The sequence below is a fragment of the Dendropsophus ebraccatus genome, chromosome 2 (genome assembly GCF_027789765.1).
Source record: "Dendropsophus ebraccatus isolate aDenEbr1 chromosome 2, aDenEbr1.pat, whole genome shotgun sequence".
NCBI classification, from domain to species: domain Eukaryota; kingdom Metazoa; phylum Chordata; class Amphibia; order Anura; family Hylidae; genus Dendropsophus; species Dendropsophus ebraccatus.
This window is the reverse complement of record NC_091455.1, coordinates 54,649,220-54,669,141: the sequence shown is the minus strand read 5'-3', so window position 1 is coordinate 54,669,141 and position 19,922 is coordinate 54,649,220. Positions and strand designations below refer to the sequence as shown.

Below are 19,922 nucleotides of genomic sequence, written 5' to 3'. Positions count from 1 at the left end.
TCTCTCCACCATACTTCTCTCCACCATACTTCTCCCCCCTCTTCTCTCTTGTGCTTCTCTCCACCATACTTCTCCCCTGTGCTTCTCTCCACCATACTTCCCTGTGCTTCTCTCCACCATACTTCTTCCCCCTGCTTCTCTCCGCCATACTTCTCCCCCCTGCTTCTCTCCACCATACTTCTCCCCCCTCTTCTCTCTTGTGCTTCTCTCCGCCATACTTCTCCCCCCTGCTTCTCTCCACCATACTTCTCCCCCCTCTTCTCTCTTGTGCTTCTCTCCACCATACTTCTTCCCCCTGCTTCTCTTCACCAAACTTCTCTCCGCTGTTTCTCTACCCCATCCCCAGGTTTCTCTCCCCCCCCTTCCTCCTCACCTCCTCCGAGATGGACGCCGCTGCTGCCCGCCTCACCTACTGGCCGCCCGTAGGGCCCGGACGTGCTCCTCCAAACAGCGGAGACCGGGAGCGTGGTGGGCTGTAGCGCACACGTTGATTGGATGCATGCATCACGGCCCGCCGCAGCGCACCACGCAACCGCCCACATTATAATCCGCCACTGATCGCTGCACATTGCCGGGGAACAAAACACAGGGGCACCATAGTTTGGGGAACTTTCCCCGCAGCACACCCGACCATGTGTCGCGGCACACTAGTTGAAAATCACTGCTCGCGTGTGTGTGTATTTTTTCCCCTCACACATTCTTTAACACAAACTTCTGGGATCACATGACCTGTAATGAGAACAATGGACAGACTATATCCACATTATAAGGGGGCGGGGAAGCAGCACAAGAACTCCAACATGGAGGCAATAAACGGGCGTTTTTGTGGCCTGTTTCTGCCCCCTGCGCGTACTCCCGCACACCGGACGCCTACAACGTCTCCTTCCTATTGAGGGTATATGAGTAGCCGTGCGGCGCTCGCTGCCTGCTCTCCTCAGCACGGAGCCTGCGCGGCCATGTTGCCATAGGAATGAGCCGAGCGCTGGCTGGTGACAGACATGTCAGGGAGCTCAGGGCGGTGACGTAAGCGGCGGGGACGGGGGCCGCGGTCACCTGCTCGCCTGCAGCTATATCAACATGGAGGAATCCCGGGCGGAGGAGAGCGGACAGGACGAGGCTGATGGAGAAGAAGAGGATGAGGAGGAAAGAGAAGGAGACCGAGGAGAGGATGGAGGGGAGGAGGAGGAGCCAGAGCAGGGGGCGGCGCCTCTCAGACCCTCCGTGCTGGACATTCAGGTGTGTGGTGGTGAGGAGGTGTGTGTGTGTGTGCGCCGCCCTAGCGTCCAGCCGTGTCCCTGCACCTGGCTCACCCCTGCGCCCTGTATGCACTGAGCAGTCCCTGTGTGAGGTCACAGCCTGTAGATGACTGTGTGGCATCCTTTGGTGCCATCTCATTGCCCTCAATGGGGTGCTATGTGCAAAGTGCATGTAAGAAATGTGGCATTGCTGTCAGTGACTGCAGGTTGTGGAGAGGTCACAAGTTTTTAGGAGACTTCACCTTCAGGAGACAGGTCCGAGACTTGTAATGCTGCCCGAGGCTTCCTGAGTGCAGTGGCCCCCCTGTGTCCTGGCCGTAATCCCCCAGCACACGTGCACTGCACACCCACTGTCATCACTAGTGCACCCACTGTCATCACTAGTGCATCCACTGTCATCACTAGTGCACCCACTGTCATCGCTAGTGCACCCACTGTCATCACTAGTGCACCCACTGTCATCGCTAGTGCACCCACTGTCATCACTAGTGCACCCACTGTCATCGCTAGTGCACACATGGCGGACACGGATATGACCCCCAGCCTCCTGCATCTCTGCCTGATACATCCACAATATGGGACAGGGATCTGAACGCACAATAATATGCACCACAATCCACAGTGGGTGCACTAGCAATGACAGTGGGTGCACTAGCGATGACAGTGTGTGCACTAGTGATGACAGTGTGTGCACTAGCGATGACAGTGGGTGCACTAGCGATGACAGTGGGTGCACTAGCGATGACAGTGTGTGCACTAGCGATGACAGTGCACACACTGTCATCGCTAGTGCACACACTGTCATCGCTAGTGCACCCACTGTCATCGCTAGTGCACCCACTGTCATCGCTAGTGCACACACTGTCATCACTAGTGCACACACTGTCATTGCTAGTGCACCCACTGTCATTGCTAGTGCACCCACTGTCATCACTAGTGCACCCACTGCCATCGCTAGTGCACCCACTGTCATCACTAGTGCACCCACTGTCATCACTAGTGCACCCACTGTCATCGCTAGTGCACCCACTGTCATCGCTAGTGCACCCACTGTCATCGCTAGTGCACCCACTGTCATCACTAGTGCACCCACTGTCATCACTAGTGCACCCACTGTCATCGCTAGTGCACCCACTGTGGATTGTGGTGCATATTATTGTGCGTTCAGATCCCTGTCCCATATTGTGGATGTATCAGGCAGAGATGCAGGAGGCTGGGGGTCATATCCGTGTCCGCCATGTGCTAGAGAAGCCGGGGACCACCCTTCAGAACTTACCCAGTGTATTTTGTGGCATATCCTACACCGTGTGATCATCCTCTGAGGATAACACAACTAGCAAAACTGCCTGGACACTTATTGTTGCACACAGTAGTGGTGTTGCCTGGGGTCAGGTGAGAGGGATAACTACAGGTACATGCACATACACCGCGGACAAGCTGTCACTAGCCCCATCTGTCAGGAGCGCATTGCCAGTGCAGTTTAGAATTGATTCCAGATAGAACCATGATTATAGATTTCTCCACTTTGGAAAAACTAATAAAGTGCAAAAAACCCCACTAAGGGCCCTATTCCACCGGAGGATTATCATTTGCATAATCATTAACGATCTCAAACGACCACTATTGCGAAAGACCTGAAAACGTTCACTCATTTCCATGGAACGATAATCGTTACTTATGATCGTAATTGCGATCGTTTTTTTCTTTGCTATTGCGTTCGTATCTACTGCGAACGACTGAACGACGTCTTATTCAATGCAAATGATTTGGGAACGAGCAACGATGAAAATAGGTCCAGGTTTTTATAAAGCGATCAACGATTTCTCGTTCGGTCGTTAATCGTTAACTGTATTTCAACCGAACAATTATTGTTTAGATTCGAACGATTTAACGATAATCTGAACGATAATCGTCCGGTGGAATAGGGCCCAAAGGAAGATCATATGATCAGATAAATTCCCAAGGACCCATATAGGTAGTGGGGGACCAGCTGCTACAGTATTCACATTTAGTGAAACAGCAGTTATGCTAAATACCACAAGATGGCGCCCTAAAAAAGTTGTTGTTTTGTTTAGTTTTTTTAGCCTCAGAGTGACCTTCATTCTGTCCACATCAAGTTTGCTGGGAAAGCTTCCAGTATACAGTATACATCCAGGAATCCATACTGTGGGGCTATATTCATATACTAAGTATTCTTTTGCTATCCTATGGGCTGGTTTCACCTTGTTTTGTGGATAGTGTTGAAGATATACATGAGGAAAGCCTTGTACCTTGTGGTGTCATGGAGTGTATTTTTTGCCATTTTCATTCTCATTTTGCTGATATTCAGAAAGGAAATAGATATGTGAGAAAAATCACATCACCCGAACCCATAGGCTCATATACTACTGATTTACATATCCAATGTGCTGTGCTTAGGACCATGCTCTGTTTGCTACCAGGAGGTTGGTTTGAGGTGCGTAGCATTGGAAACTGATGGTTTGGCCCCTATTTCTCTTGTAAGGGTATGTGCACACTGAACAATTCTCGCTAAATTCCCCCCTGACAGATTCAGCGCGGAATTCCTCTCATTTTATAGCACTTGCATAATTGTTGTGGAATTCCACGTAAAAAATGACCTCCCATAGAGTTCTATGGAATTCTGCAAGCACAATCTAAAGAATGAACCTGTCCATTTTTTGGGCTGAACGCGGGATTCGGACGGAATTCCGGATGGAAATTTCCGCTGTTTACACAGACAGATTTCCATTTTGCTCTATAGAAAGGAGCAATGGTGCATTTAAACGGGGCCGATTTTGCTTCAGAATCCACGAGAATTGCTCAGTGTGCACATACCCTAAGGCTGGAGTCACTCGTGGCAGAATTTTGATAATTTGGTTTATTTGTTAAAGATGTTTTTCAGGCAAAATTTGTTAATGACCCTTCATCAATACAAATAAAAACATTATTATTATTATTATTCAATATCAGATTGGTGGGTTGTGACTGTCAGTATCCCCACCGTTATGCTGCTTGCCAGAGCTGTGATGCGGCATATGCGTCGTTTTTCTTCATATGCAGGTAGGACCACTGTACCCACTCAGAGGAGGGCATATTGGTCTATTGGGGGAACTGGGCCCACCTCCAGTGCATAGAGTGGCCCTATTTACATATGAAAAGACCAGTGCAGATGGTGGGAACCTAGGCAGCGATTTGAAAACTCCAGGTCATGTGAAATTTTTTTTTTATGTGGCAAAGTGATACATTCGCTTTAAGGCCAGATTCACACATGCCATAATCCGCTGTGGATCCCTTGCCTGTTAGTTTCTATGAGAATCCATACTCGCAGTGGGATTGTTATCACGGCGTCTGAACACGGCGGCTGAGTGGGACGTCCAGCCAGGAACCCCCGAAGCAAGCAGAAGTCTGCAGCAGGTAATGTATGCTCTGGCCGGCAGGGGGTTTAGGCAGCAGAATTTACATACTCGCAGTGGGATGACAGTGTGGATTCTCATAGAGACAAAGTAGCAAGGGATCCGCAGAGGATTTTGCTGTGAAATCCGCTGCAGATCAGGTACGTGTGAATCTGGCCGAACACCGCGGTATAGATATCCTGGTCTTGGCAAATTCCCCCCATAGACTACTTCAACATGTAGGGAATTGTGCCTAGTATCCAGCTGAAAAGTACATAAGGGAGAAGCATCACACAGAGTTTATTTAATGAATTAATCTTAGCCAGTCTGCATCTCCAGGAGCGTCCTCAGCGCCCAGCTGACAGATAGCATATATAGCTCCCCTATACCTTGGTTACAGGAGTTAACCCAGTTTACCTTTTGAATGTGTATTGTTTGACAGACATGCTTTTAGCTGCTTTTTTGCCCATTGTTTCATTGAGTATTCTTTTTGTATAGTTGGCCTTGGAACGTTTATGTGAGGATGGATATGGAGAACAACCATCAGAGTCTGACAAACCTATTTCCTTGGAAACTAGCCAGGAAGATTCCTTCGAAAGGTAGGTAAAATTAAAAAATTTTCTGTGAATGTGCTTCTCTATAAAATGAGTGACACTGCACTTTTAGACCACTGTAAAGGATAAGTCCAGCAAAAATAATAAATCCTGTGCAGGCAGGAGGTTAGGGGGAAAAGTATACATTCTTTATTATGTTCCCCTCCACCCGCTGCCTGCATTAAATTTTTTTTTATTTTAAAGAGTTGTCTTGGGAACTTGTCTCTTTTTTTTTTTTTTTTTTTTTTATTGGAAGCTTCTATGGGACTATGTGTGAACCGAGCAAAACATCAAACTGGTGCAGAACTAGTGATCATCTACTCGTCGTGGGTCTGTCCTCACTGATATCAGTGGGGAAGTAGCAGCTGGAAGTGTGCTGTGACATGATAGCATTCATGCGGCAGGATAAACCCTGAAATACAAGGGCAAGTAGGGTCTGAGCTGCGGTCTCTTACTGATGTCTGCCCCCCCTCACTTTCTCAGGACAATATAATAATACTTTTCCATGATATTATACACCTCCCCTGTTACTAAAGCAAAAAGGAAAGATCTTTTTTTTGTGCAGGTTGTAAAAATGAATTTGCTGTGACTATATATTGGGAAAACTTGATCGTTCCTTTGAATGGCTGTTCTTCAAGTGTAAGTACATGTGGAATCATTGCAGATTCCACTCAAAGCATTGCAAAGGGTGATGTCTGCAGTTTTCACACTCAAGAATGAGCAAATTTACCTGCTCTGAACGTGGCTTTATATGTACAAGTAGATGCTTTATTCCTTACTTTGCACACATGAAGTGAAACCAGTAGGTGGCACCTTTTCATTACAGCCTAGAAGCATTCAGGACAGCTCTCTATGGGAGCGCACTAGGCATAACCTGTCAGCGTTTTATTGTGCTGTACAGTACTAATCGCATCCTTGGCACTGTTAATACAAACCATTTTGCCCATTCTGTGCAGCCTTTAGCAGTATGGTCAAACAGTGGCCTCTCTCCCTATATCCAATGTAGAAAGGCAGTAGGTGCTATTGTCGATGGCAGGTATGTGTCACCAAGGTGGCTGGCCTCAGTGATAGAAAAAACCCAATAGTTTGCACCAGTGACATTATGTTGCTGAGTGTTTTTTTTTGTGGTAGTTCGGGTCCGGGTTTTTTTATGGAGCGACCAAAGAGCTTGGGTGGGAAGGTCGCTCCCATACTCCAGCCCAGGTCTTACCAGCCCTTTAAAAGGCAGCTGATTCAGAGCAGAGAGGGGTGTGGTGTGTTACTGAACCATAGTGTGAGCGCTATCAAAGCTACAAGGCTAAGGGTGGTATTACACGGGCCGATGGGGGCCCGATAATACCTGTAAACGAGCAGCGATCTGCTAGATCGTCACTCGTCTACTGGGCCTATTACACGGCCCGATAGTCGTTTAACTACATACATTACCTATCCACGCTCCAGGGCTGCTCCTGCATTCCGCTTCTCCACATGTCCCGCTGTCATCATTGTCATCGGCTGATTGTTGTATTTATTACATGGAGCGATAATTGGCCGAATCGGGCCGATTATCGTTCCGTGTAATAGTACCCTAAGGAAGCCTGTGGGATCTGCTGCATCTAAACAGTGAGACCGTGGCCCTTTGTTTATTCTGGCTTACCTGAGAGAAAGGACTGTTTATTTTTTCTTGAAGTGTTTTTTTCATTATGCTGAAGAAAAGCTATTTTTATTTGTAAGACTGCTTTCACACAATAAAGTGTCTTTTTAAAAGGAGAAAGACTGCATGTCCTGGGTCAAGGCAGCGACAGGGTTAAAGGAGCAGTCTGACAGCATGGTGGAGCTCCTTAAGCACCTGGTTAAGGCCAGTGCACAGCAGCAGCAAGCCCACTTGGAAATTGTGGAGGCTCAGCAGGAGACTAATAAACTCCTTATTAACCCCTTAACGACCACGGGCGTATATTTACGCCCTGCGGTCGGTAAGGACGTTCAGAGCGGGGCCGCGCTCTGAACCGCGGCGGTCCCGGGTGCCGCTTGTAGCCCGGGACCGCAGGTATTAGCGGGCACGGTCCGATCGCCGTGCCCGCTAATACAGTAATCTGATGCAGCTGTCAAAGTTGACAGCTGCATCCGATTACCGTTTGCAGCGTCATCCCTGGTGTTTAGTGGGGAGATCGCTCCTCCGGGACGTTGTCCCGGAGGAGCGATCTCCGCTTCTGAAGCCGGCCGGGGACCGCTCCAAGATGGCGCCGTCCCTGGCTCAGCACTCGTTTATTTCCGGCTGCAGCAGCAGGAAGTAAACGAGTGCCTATCTCATGGATCTCTGCAGCATATCTATGCTGCAGAGATCTCTATGAGAGATCAGTGCACGTATACTAGAAGTCCCCCATGGGGGCTTCTAGTATAAGTGTAAAAGTTAAAAAAAAAGTGTTGTTAATAGTAAAAAGCCCCCTCCCCTAATAAAAGTCTGAATCACCCCCCTTTTCCCAGGTTATTAATAAAAGTAAATAAATAAATAAACAAACATGCTTGCTATCGCCGCATGCGTAATCGCCCGAACTATTAATTAATCACATTCCTGATCTCGCACGGTAAACTGCATAAGCGCAAAAAAATACCAAAGTGCAAAATTGCGCATCTTTAGGTCGCATCAAATCCAGAAAAATGTTAATAAAAAGCGGTCAAAAAGTCGTATATGCGCAATCAAGGTACCGATAGAAAGAACACATCATGGCGCAAAAAATGACACCTCACACAGCCCCATAGACCAAAGGATAAAAGCGCTATAAGCCTGGGAATGGAGCGATTTTAAGGAACGTATATTTGTAAACAATGGTTTGAATTTTTTACAGGCCATCAGATACAATATAAGTTATACATGTTATATATCGTTTTAATCGTAACGACTTGTGGAACATATATAACAAGTTAGTTTTACCCCAGGGCGAACGGCGTAAAAACACATATCCACTAAAAACACAAAATGTGTTGTTTTTTTTTTCAATTTTACCACACATTGAATTTTTTCCTGCTTTTGCAGTGTACTTTATGCAAAAATTCAGCCAGTCATTGCAAAGTACAATTAGTGATGCAAAAAATAAGGGCTCATGTGGGTTTCTAGGTGGAAAAAAATGCAACTGCTATGGCCTTTTATGCACAAGGAGGAAAAAACGAAAACGCAAAAATCAAAATTGCCCCGGTCCTTAAGGGGTTAAACAGATGGCTGTCCTGGCTGAGTCTGTCAGAGCCAGGGAGACAGTAACCTCTCAAACACAAGGAGACATTAGCCGTGTAAGGAGAACGGTAAGGGAAGCCTTACAGAAAATGACGCCAGAGGATGATGTTGAGGCTTTTTTGACGGTGTTTGAGAGAGTAGCTGACTGTGAGAAACTACCTCCAGATCAGTGGGCTGAGGTTCTAGCCCCAAACCTTACCGGGAAACCGCAGAAGGCCTATTATGACCTGACCCTGCAGGTTGCTAAAGAATATACAAAACTCAAAGCGGAAATTTTGGCCCGACTGGGTGTGACCTTGGCAGTCCGGGCAGGACGAGTGCACCGCTGGGTGTATAGCAAGGACAAGCCACCAAGATCACAGATGTTTGACCTACTTCATCTCGTGCAGAAGTGGCTGCAGCCAGAGACCTGCTCTCGAGCCCAAATGGTTGAATGGGTCGTGATGGACCGATTCATACCTTCACTCCCTAAGTCTGTGCAGTGCTGGGTTGCACAGGGAGACCCCCAGAATGCAGATGACCTCGTGGGTCTGGTAGAGCGATACGTGGCTGTGGAAACCTCTCTAAATGACTCAGGGAGCCTGAGGTCACCTTACTGGGGTGCCCAGAGTAGAACAGATACTCAAAAGAGGGGGTCCAAATCTACTCTTGAGGGGCGTTCTCAGGCCAAGGAAGGGTCTGAACCCAAGTTAAGGGGCCCATCCCGAGATATTATTTGTTGGAGATGTTGGGGCCCTGGTCACATTGTCATCCATTGTCCTGTGACTACTGAGCCAATGGAGTGCTCCATAGGCCGACGCTGCTCCATGCGTGCAGTGCTGTTCCAAACCCTGGCCAGGGACCACAGATGTGCCAGGTGATGGTGAATGGCACCGAAGTGACTGGACTCTTGGACTCAGGGAGTTTGGTTACCCTAGTAACAGCCAGACTCCCTCATGAAATACTCCCTGGGAAGTGGTTAGGGGTCATGTGCATTCATGGTGACACCAAGCGTTACCCTGTGGCCCAGGTGACAATAGGCACAGTCCCCTGGTACCGTTACCCATCATTGAAGTTCCATTTGAACGGATTGCTATGGATCTGGTGGGGCCCCTGGTTAAATCCGCTACAGGTCACCAATATATTCTAGTGGTGGTTGGCTATGCGACCCGATACCCAGAAGCAGTGCCCTTAAGGAACATCTCCTCCAAGTCTATTGCCCGAGAGTTATTTTTCATATTCTCTAGAACTTGGTTACCTAAGGAGATCCTAACTGATCAAGGTACGCCTTTTATGTCAAAGGTGATGAGGGAACTGTGTAAAATGTTGAAGATAACCCAGTTACGTACCTCAGTATACCACCCCCAAACAGATGGGTTGGTGGAAAGGTTTAATAAAACCTTAAAGGGGATGTTGAGAAAGGTGGTAGAGAGGGATGGTCGGGACTGGGACTGTCTGTTGCCCTACTTACTGTTCTACATCAGGGAAGTTCCACAAGCGTCCACCGGTTTCTCGCCCTTTGAACTGTTATATGGTCGGCACCCCAGGGGCTTATTGGACATAGCGAAGGAGACCTGGGAAAGTGAAACCACTCCATATAAAAGTGTCATGGAACATGTAGCTCAAATGCAGGAGAGGATATCTAATGTGATGCCCATTGTAAAAGAGCATCTCCTGCAGGCTCAAGAGGCACAGTCCAGGGTATATAATCGATCTGCCAGACTTAGACAGTTTGGGGGTGATTGAGCATTCTAAAAGTGGGTGGTCCAGCCCAATAGTGTTAGTACCAAAACCGAATGGTGAATGGCGGTTTTGTAACGATTACCATAAGTTAAATGAAGTATCTAAGTTCGATGCATACCCCATGCCTCGGGTAGATGAGCTGAATGAAAGGCTAGGGCCGGCCCGGTAAATCACAACACTAGACTTTTCAAAAGGGTACTGGCAAATCCCCTTGTCCAAGGAAGCGAGGGAAAAGACACCACAACAGAGGGGTCCTATGAGTACGTACGGATGCCTTTTGGGTTGCAGGGTGCACCTGCTACTTTCCAGAGAGCCATGGACCATATTTTACTCCCCCACAGAAAGTATGCAGCTGTCTATCTGGATGACATTGTCATCTTTAGCCAGGACTGGCAGAGTCACCTGAATAAAGTCCAAGCAGTCCTGAATGCAATAAGGGAGGCTGGGATTACTATAAACCCTCACAAATGTACCATGGGGATGGAAGAAGCCAGATACCTGGGGTATATAGTGGGAAGGGGTCAGATAAAACCACAAATAAATAAGGTGGAGGCAATCCAGAGCTAGCCACGCCCACTCACAAAAAAGCAGGTAAGGGCCTTCCTGGGGATTGTTGGCTATTATAGGAGGTTTGTCCCCAACTTCGCAGAGATTGCAGTGCCCCTGACGGATCTCACTAAGGGTACAAAGTCGGCCATGGTAAAATGGTCCCCAGAGGCTGAGCAGGCTTTTCAAGAGTTAAAGTCAGCCCTATGTAAGCAGCCAGTATTGGTAGCCCCTGATTTCTCTAGGGAATTCATAGTGCAGACAGACACATCAGATGTGGGTCTAGGAGCTGTCATGTCCCAAGAGATAAATGGGGAGGAACACCCAGTGGTGTATCTGAGCAGGAAACTGTCGTCCTGTGAGAGAAACTATTCTATCATAGAGAAGGAGTGCCTGGCCATCAAGTGGGCTTTGGATTCATTAAGGTATTATCTTTTAGGAAGGAAGTTTAAGCTAGTTTCGGACCACGCTCCCCTAAAATGGATGCGAGAGAAAAAAGGGAACAATGCCCGAGTGACACAATGGTTTCTGGCCCTACAGGACTTTAGGTTTAGTGTGGAGCATAGGCGGGGCAAGCTGCATAGCAGAGGGGGGGGGGATGTAGAAAGGCAGTAGGTGCTATTGTCGATGGCAGGAATGTGTCACCAAGGTGGCTGGCCTCGGTGATATAAAAAACCCAATAGTTTGCACCAGTGACATTGTGTTGCTGAGTGTTTTTTTTGTGGTAGTTCGGGTCCGGGTTTTTTCATGGAGCGACCAAAGAGCTTGGGTGGGAAGGTCGCTCCCATACTCCAGCCCAGGTCTTACCAGCCCTTTAAAAGGCAGCTGGTTCAGAGCAGAGAGGGGTGTGGTGTGTTACTGAACCATAGTGTGAGCGCTATCAAAGCTGCAAGGATAAACGACCGCAGCGAGTATGTAATTATACCGCCCTTAACCCCTTCTGCTCCCCCGCTGTAAGCATACTTTACCTGTCCTTGCTGCACGGGTTCGGCGTCCTGCTCTCCTGTCCGGCCAATCAGTGTGTTGCCCAGCCGCAGCCACTGATTGGCCGGGCGGGAGAGCAGGACGCCGGACCCGTGCAGCAAGGACAGGTAAAGTATGCTTACAGCGGGGGAGCAGAAGGGGTTAAGGGCGGTATAATTACATACTCGCTGCGGTCGTTTAGACCGCAGCAAGTATGTAGTGTATGGGAACTGCCAGGACCTGCCGGGCTCGCAGCGAGAATCTCGCTGCGAGCCCGCCCGTGTGAATATACGCTAAAGCGTAACTGTCATGTTTTTTTATTGCAGAAATCAGTAGTATAAGCGATTTTAAGAAACTCTGTAATAGGTTTCATCAGCCAAAAAAGCCTCCTTCTGTACTCAAGAAGCAATCTCCCCCCCTGACTTCTTATCTGTGCATTATCAGGCAAACACGTCTTCATTACAGAGAAGCCAGTGAAGACGGGTTCTGCTCTCTCCATTGTAAGCCTATGAAGGGGGGAGGGGCTGGGGGAGATGAGGGAGCGGGAAGAGGTGACATGAAGGTCAGCTGTTTCTAGACTCTCTGGGCACCTAAACCGCAGGATGCTGGGGTCAGAAAGGTCAGTGCTTATCTATGAACTTACTGAGAGAAGATTGCAGGGTGTTGTGCTGTGCAGGACTGCTCCGTGCTCAGTCACTCCTAACAGCCCCTCCCCTCTCCATAGCCACATAGTGGAGACAGAAATCCTGCTTCATTTGATGTGAGGGGGGAGGCTGGGAGATTGCTTTTTCACTACAGAAGGAAACTCTTTTAGTACATAAAACCTATTACAGAGTTTCTTAAAATCGCTTGTTCTGTTGATATTTAATGTTTTCAGAAAAATGACCCTGAAATGACAGTTACGCTTTAACCCCTAGACGACCCTGGACGTAGGGTTACGTCATGGAAGTCTGTCCCCAGACGACCCATGACGTAACCTTACATCATGGGTGGTATTCCCGCTATGAAGCGCGCTCCGGAGCGGAGCGCGCTTCATAGGAGGTGGGGGCCGGCTGCAGTGAGCAGCCGGGACCTCACCGGTAATGACACGCTGCAGCGATCGCGCTGCCGCGTGTCATTAACCCCTTAAACGCCGCGATCGCGGCGCGACCGCAGCGTTTAAGTGTAAGTGACAGGGGGAGTCCCCTGTCACTTACCGATCGGGACCCCCGCAGTGTGACTGCGGGGGTCCCGATCGTTGAAACGGACTGCTGGAGGTCTCTTACCTGCCTCCATGCGGTCCGATCGGCGATCTGCTACACTGAGCCTGCACAGGCAGGCTCAATGAGCAGAGCGCCGATAACACTGATCAATGCTATGCCTATGGCATAGCATTCATCAGTGTATAAATCAAACTAATGTATGTACAAGTCCCCCAAAGGGACTTCAAAAGTGTAAAAAAAAAAAGTTCAAAACACTAACACACTACCCCAAAACCCCTCCCCCAATAAAAGTCTAAATCACCCCCCTTTCCCATTATATAAATAAAACATATAAAAATAAATAAATAGATAAACATATAATATACCGTAGCGTGCGTAATTGTCCGATCTATTAAAATATAACAAGCGTCATTGCGAACGGTGAACGGCGTACACGAAAAGAGGGGAAAAAGTGCGCAGATTACCGATTTTATGTTACATTATATATTAAAAAAAAATCAATAAAAAGTGATCAAAACGTCCGATCTTCACAAATATGGTATTAATAAAAACTAGAGATCATGGCGGAAAAAATGACACCCCATACAGCCCCATAGGTGAAAAAATAAAACCGTTATAAGCGTCACAATAGGCCCATTTTATTAATATTTAATTGCCAAAAAAAAAGGATTTCATAAAAAAAAATATATATAACATTAGAGAATCTGTGTAACCTGCATATGGCTGTGTTCGGACTGACCTATAGCATAATGGTATCATGTCGCTTTTACCATATAGTGCATTACATAGACACAGGAACCCCCCAAACGTTACCATATTGCATTCTTTCTTACGATTTCACCTATTTATATCTTCATAAATAATATATTTGGAATTCCATCATACATGTTATGGTAAAATGAATGACGCCATTACAAAGTACAACTATTCCTGTAAAAAACAAGCACTTACATGGCTTGTAGATAGAAAACTGAGAGTGCTAGAGCTCTTAGAAGGGGAGGAGGGAAAAACGAAAGCACTAAGATCAAAATTTGCGCGGTCCACTGGGTCATTTTGGGCCTGGTCCTCAAAGGGTTAAGTGAAGTATTACATTGGTGGTAAAAGCTCAGGCTGTTTGGTGGCAATATTGTGTATAATTCATTCAGAAATATCCATGAATATCATCTTCTACAAATACACCTGTTATAGGCAATGCATTTGACAAGTTTGTGTCCGTATCAGGTACCTGTGGAATATATACTCATAATCAAGGCCTGTGTAAGAGTGATCTGGGTTGGCCTGTCACTTCTGACGCTGCGGTGTGGTATGAAACAACCAATGCCTAAGCAGACGTTTCTAATTGCTAGGTCAACCCCTTTCACTGTCACTATAACTTGTGTCTCATCCTCCAAAGCATGAGGCATATAGAGTAAGAGACATTGCATAGGTTTAAGAAGTACAGCAATTCCCCAGACTTCAGCATAGGTGTAGATTCCTTCCACACTTGTTGGATTGCTGGACAAGACCAGAAGCAGGCATAGTGGTTAGCACTGTAGCCTTGCAACGCTGGGGTCCTGGGTTCAAATCCCACCAAGGGCAACATCTGCAAAGAGTTTGTATGTTCTCTCCGTGTTTGCATGGGTTTCCTCCGGGTACTCCGGTTTCCTCCCACACTCAACATACAGATAGGTGAATTTATCTGTGTGCGCTATACAAATAAAAGCATTATCGGCCCTCGAAAAGGAGCATTTCAGGCATGCCCATACATAATAAACTGGGGCCTACCTGAGGGAAAAGTGAAAAGCAAAAGTCACTTTAGGCCAAATTTTTTAATGCATTACCCTCCATTGTTCATCGCTCATAGAGGTGCGCACATACCGTAACCCTTGGGTCAGTTTTGAAAGCAGTTGATTCTTCTCTAGCAAAGTTTCCCAATGTGCAAATAACCCACCAGTACCTTGGCTGAAGTACTTTCGGGGACATTGGGTTATCCAAAATTAGGAGACATTTTGAAAGACAGAAGGGAAGATAATAGAGCTTCCTGACGGCCTTCCAAGCTGCTGTTGTGTTAGTAAGCAATATGCTCGGTTTAGCCTTTTCACGCAGGTGTCTAGTGTGCAATATGGTGGAAAATCGCCATGGGGAGGATAAACCATATTTTAAGTGGAGATTGGAGAAGTAATTGTGCCCAATCTATGATCTGTCTAAAAAGAGAAGCTAAATTTATACACGCTGTTTGTGGATGTCTATATACTTTATCAGGAGTGGGAGAGTTTGCAGGGGTCATACAACTTATATTACATGATGTGCCCGTGCAATAGATTTGCCAGAGATCTGTTGCATTTTTATGAAGCTGTCCCCTGCTTATTCAAAGACATGCAGGTCTGGAAAAGTTAAGAGGGCTTCTATTGTAGTGTCCTGCACATGAAATATATAATGGCGCACAACTTACGTGGGACATCAATAATCGGAAGTTACATCAAAGTCATTTCCCCTCATACTTCTGCCCAGGTAAGCCTGTGTGATGATTGCGCCTTTAGGCTAAACATTACATGTACTGTCCTGTACCCCTGCTCCAGCCAGACCCATCCATATGTTTTCAAGATTTTTTTTTCTTATTTTTCTTAGTTTTTCCAGATTACATTCTCCTGGCAAGATAGTGAATGAGCTTTTTAAAGAAGCAAAAGAGCATGGAGCTGTTCCTGTAGAAGAAGCAAGTAAATTGTCAGAAGAACTTTTTAAACTAAGGGTATGTGTCCTTAAAGTGGCTTCATAGATACATAAGTAGACACTTGGGGGAACAATTAGACATGCACCCCTGGCTTTCAAACGCCGCTTTTCCCCACTCAGTAAACAATGGAACCTTAAGAACCAGAGCTTCCTACAGCTTCTCCATAGCTCCCATCTCCAGTGCAAAGCCTAGTTTAATGTAAGCCTATGGCATAGGGTCTCGCGGGGACGGGAGCTATAGAGACACAGCAGGAAGCCTGTCTCAAAAGGTATATGCGGTGGGAAGAACAGGCACAAAAGCCCATAGAAAAGACTATTGTGCACAATACACCACTTCCTGCAGAACATACAGCAGCTGATAAGTACTGGAAGACTGGAGATTTTTATTTTTTTTTTTATAGAAGTAAATTACAAGTTTCTGGCACCAGTGGATTTGAAAAAAGATTTTTATTTGTTTATTTTTTGCTGATTTAACCCCTCTAATAGATGAAAATTGGTTCACAGCTCAGGATCTTCATCTTTTAGCCAGAGTGGAGAGAAGTTACAAAGAGCGTCACTCTGGATGAGCTGTCTCATTGTTCATCTTTTCCCAATCTATACAGTAAAGCTGAAAAAAGTTGGCTGCAGAACGCAGAAAATGTTAATCTATTTTTTACATTTAAGTCATCAACTTGAAAACGGCAATATTGTATATGGATAGCCACATAATACACCGACCTATTAAGAAGAAAGAAAAACCATATTGTAACAGTGTAATTTTCTGATAATTTCTGAACAATGTATGTTAATGATCAGTGGGGTTTTTTTTTCTAGTCTTTTTCAGGCGGTGGTTACAAACTGGGTGATTCATCAATAAAACGGTCTGAATACATTCAGTCAGATGAGCTCTTCACTGGACCAGATGTAAGATATTCCTACTTATAGTTTAGTAATCAAACTGTGTGAAGTGCTGACAACTGAGCCGTCAGGTAGCCAGTCTGATAGATTTTACTATCAAGAGGACACGGCAGCCTGCAGCATATGTAAACACACATGCAGCACCTTCATGAGGGGCATTCACACGTCTCCAAAGTACTGGGCATACACAGACCAAATTCTGCTGACTGGACCTGGGAGTTCCCAGCATATCATTCATTATGATGCCGGGAGCTTCAAAACTGTTTAAATGTTCATGCTACTGTACAGTCACAGAAGTATAGTTAAAGTGACACTGACACCCCAATTTGTCATTTTTACATAATTAAAAACGTTTAAATGACTAATTTAGCTGTCTCCATACCTTATTTCAGATTATTATTATTAATCATGGTGCTTGTTCTTGTGAAAAGTGTACTTTTATCCACTTGTTACTGCGCCAAAGGGGCGTGGCATAGTCTCTAATGGGCCACATTGCCCCGCCCCCATCTGTGACGTCATCGCTGCATAGGTCCCACCCCCTTAGCGGCCATTGGTGTGGGTCAATCTAGGGGGGGTGGGGCCTAGATCTTTAGGCTGGCCCTTCCAATGGCCGCTGAGGGGGTGGGGCCTATGTGGTGATGACGTCACGGATGGGGCGGGGCTAAGTGGCGATTAGGCCGCAAAGCTCCACCCACATATACCAATCCACAAATAATAAAAAAACATTTTTTACCAGAACAAGCACCATGACGAATAATATAAAATAAGTAATAAACGCTGTAACATTTACCCTTTACACTTGTGGAGAGCAGTCGAAATGCAAAAAGGGGGTGACAGGGTCACTTTAAGGCCCACTACATTTCTATGGGTGCCCTACAGGGGCGGATTAACTTTTATCATAGGCCCCGGGCTATTCACCAAGCCTGGGCCCCCCCCCCCCACCCCACTGTAACTATGGCGGCACTAGCCTGGCGTTCATAGTACAGGACAGATAATGTCATGATGTCCTGATTTGTGCAAAATAGCCATAAAAAAAACTGTGATTTTTTTGCAAATCATGGCGGAAGTGTAGCCAGGAGACAGTACACCACTGAAAGTATAAGTCTTTTTGGGTGGTCATGGGCCCCCCAGGAGCTCAGGGCCCCGGGCTGCCGCCCGAAAAGCCCCTATTATAATCCACTACTGGTGCCCTGTTACAGCAGTGTACAGAACTGAGATTTAAGGTTTAACTCATTTAAAACTATTTTGGTATATGTTTTATTAGGCAAAAAAAAAGCTTTGTTCTGTACTCACAAAGCTGTTTCCCAGCCCCCCCCCCCCTTTCTTATCTGTTGGAGAGTAGCAAAGTAAAGGCGGGTTTACTGTGCACATTAAATCCACAACAAGCAAAGCACAATATCCTGCTGTCTTATTTCACCAAGCTCCTAGTTCAGCACTGGGCAGTCTAACCTGTGAATCCAGCTTTTTCTGTGGCCAGACAGTCTCCAAACTGCACTAGCTGGTTCTCTTTGTCCTGCTCCCTCATCCCCCTTGGTCCCCCCCCCCCCCTGCCCTCTACAAAGTATAATAATACCGATGGACATAGCAAAAGCGTCTTCCCTTTGCTTCTCTGTAATGTAGACGACTTTGCCTTGATAGTGCACAGTTAAAAATTGCTGGGGGAGGCTGGAAAACAGCCTTGTGACACCAATAGTACAAGGGATGGGGCGTGGCCTGGACAGCAAGGAGAGCAGACGCATGTAGGAGCTGCTCCGTGAGGATCCCGCTGTCTACATCCTCCTGCAATTATCCTGAGCACGCTTTACACCGCAAAACTTGGGTGGCAGACCGGTGGCATCACTTACCCCCGACATGAGTCCCACCAGAGCGCGGCAAGCAGCGGCGGAGCGGCTGGCGGAGTTTGCCCGCCATGAGGTCCAAGATGGCGCCGGCTCCTCTCAGTCACAGCGCTCGGAGCGCGGCGCACCGGACCCCTTCGTCTCTGACGGGGAAGATCAGCCGGAACCTACACTGAAGGAGGTATCGGCGCAGCTTGCCTCAGTACTGGAGGCTATTGCAGCCAGCACTACTTCCCTCACAGGGAAGATAGAAGAGGTAAAAATAGATGTGGGGCTTCTGAGGCAGGACATGCAGGCACTCAGGGAGAGAGTCAGACATGTGGAGGATCGGGTGTCCGGGTTAGAGGACAGGATGGAACCGATCCCTGCAGCAGTAGCGGCCCTGGAACACCAAGCAGAGGGTTGGCGCCAGAAAGCTGACGACCTTGAGAACCGGCTAAGGCGCAATAACCTGCGGATTATAGGCCTGCCAGAGAGGGCTGAAGGGCAAGATCCGATCGCCTTTACCACACAGTGGCTGACATCATTATTGCCTGAGGTGACTTTCTCATCTGCGTTCGCCATTGAACGGGCGCACAGGGTGCCTGCTAGGCCTCCGCAGCCTGGAGCGCCTCCTAGACCTTTCTTGGCCCGTCTCCTAAATAGCACAGACCGAGATTTGGTACTACGCCATGCCAGGCGGTTGGCAGAAATTACATATAATGGTGCTCATGTTTCCATCTTCCCTGACTTCTCAGCGGAGCTACAGAAAAAACGGGCAACGTATACGGTGGTGAAACGTAAACTTCGTGAGAAGAATATTCCCTACTCTATGGCATATCCTGCTCGCTTAAGGGTGGTAGATGGTGAGAGAGCGGTATTCTTTGGGACTCCACAAGAGGCGGAGGAATGGTTATACCGCCAGAATAGACGCTCACCTAACCGTCCCTGAGAACATGGACGTTCCTGTAGATGAATATCGGCTGATATCTGGTTGTACACATGTTATGCTACTTAATATGGTGGATTGTTCAAGTTTCCTTACAAGTAGCTGCCCACGGACACGCTGACGACATGGTCTGTTCTAAGAAGAATTGTGATGGGCTTCTGTTTATTTCGCATTTATGGGAAAATGACTGATTGACCCCTAATTCCATAACCGTATACCTCTAATGTCGCCCCTATGGGCGATGGGATTACTATACTGCATATTGCCAATGTGCTGATGGCCTTAAAGGCTTATAGTGGGATCTTAGCTCACCTATCCTACTCTAAAGGTGGTAGTTGTCACGGTTTCCCTTCTGTCTCTTGTGAGTGTGGACCCCTGTTTGTTCAACCTGAGTGTGGCTGTCTGGTTGTGTACCCACAGTATTTGTAACCTGCCGCTAGAGGGCAGCATTGCTCCATATCACATACCCTATGCTATATGCTGGTTATTATTCTCATGTAATGGTACATTCCTCTACCTCTTTGATTCAGTATGTGCCTATTTAGTTGTTATAACTACTTTCACTGTACACCTCTAGTGCTGCATCCCTGAGTGCTGAGACTCCTATACAGCATATTACCACTGTGATGCTGGCGTTGAAGGTTTATAGTGGAATCTCGGCCATCATA

The 19,922-nt window shown here is 47.0% G+C and overlaps 1 protein-coding gene across 2 annotated transcripts in view; it reads left to right on the top strand.

Annotated features, from left to right (window-relative positions):
* Nucleotides 1-922: 922 nt before the first annotated feature.
* Nucleotides 923-19,922, top strand: part of UBXN2B (UBX domain protein 2B) — a 30,970-nt gene continuing 11,970 nt past the window's right edge. Inside the window, exons 1-4 of one of the 2 annotated variants that reach the window (XM_069957553.1) lie at nucleotides 925-1,236; nucleotides 5,147-5,247; nucleotides 15,490-15,610; nucleotides 16,405-16,494. In XM_069957553.1, coding sequence (XP_069813654.1) covers nucleotides 1,078-1,236; nucleotides 5,147-5,247; nucleotides 15,490-15,610; nucleotides 16,405-16,494 — 471 coding nt within the window. In that variant the 5' untranslated portion in view covers nucleotides 925-1,077. Of the gene's footprint in view, nucleotides 1,237-5,146; nucleotides 5,248-15,489; nucleotides 15,611-16,404; nucleotides 16,495-19,922 lie in introns of both variants that reach the window. The other variant, XM_069957554.1, reaches the window with a different exon arrangement.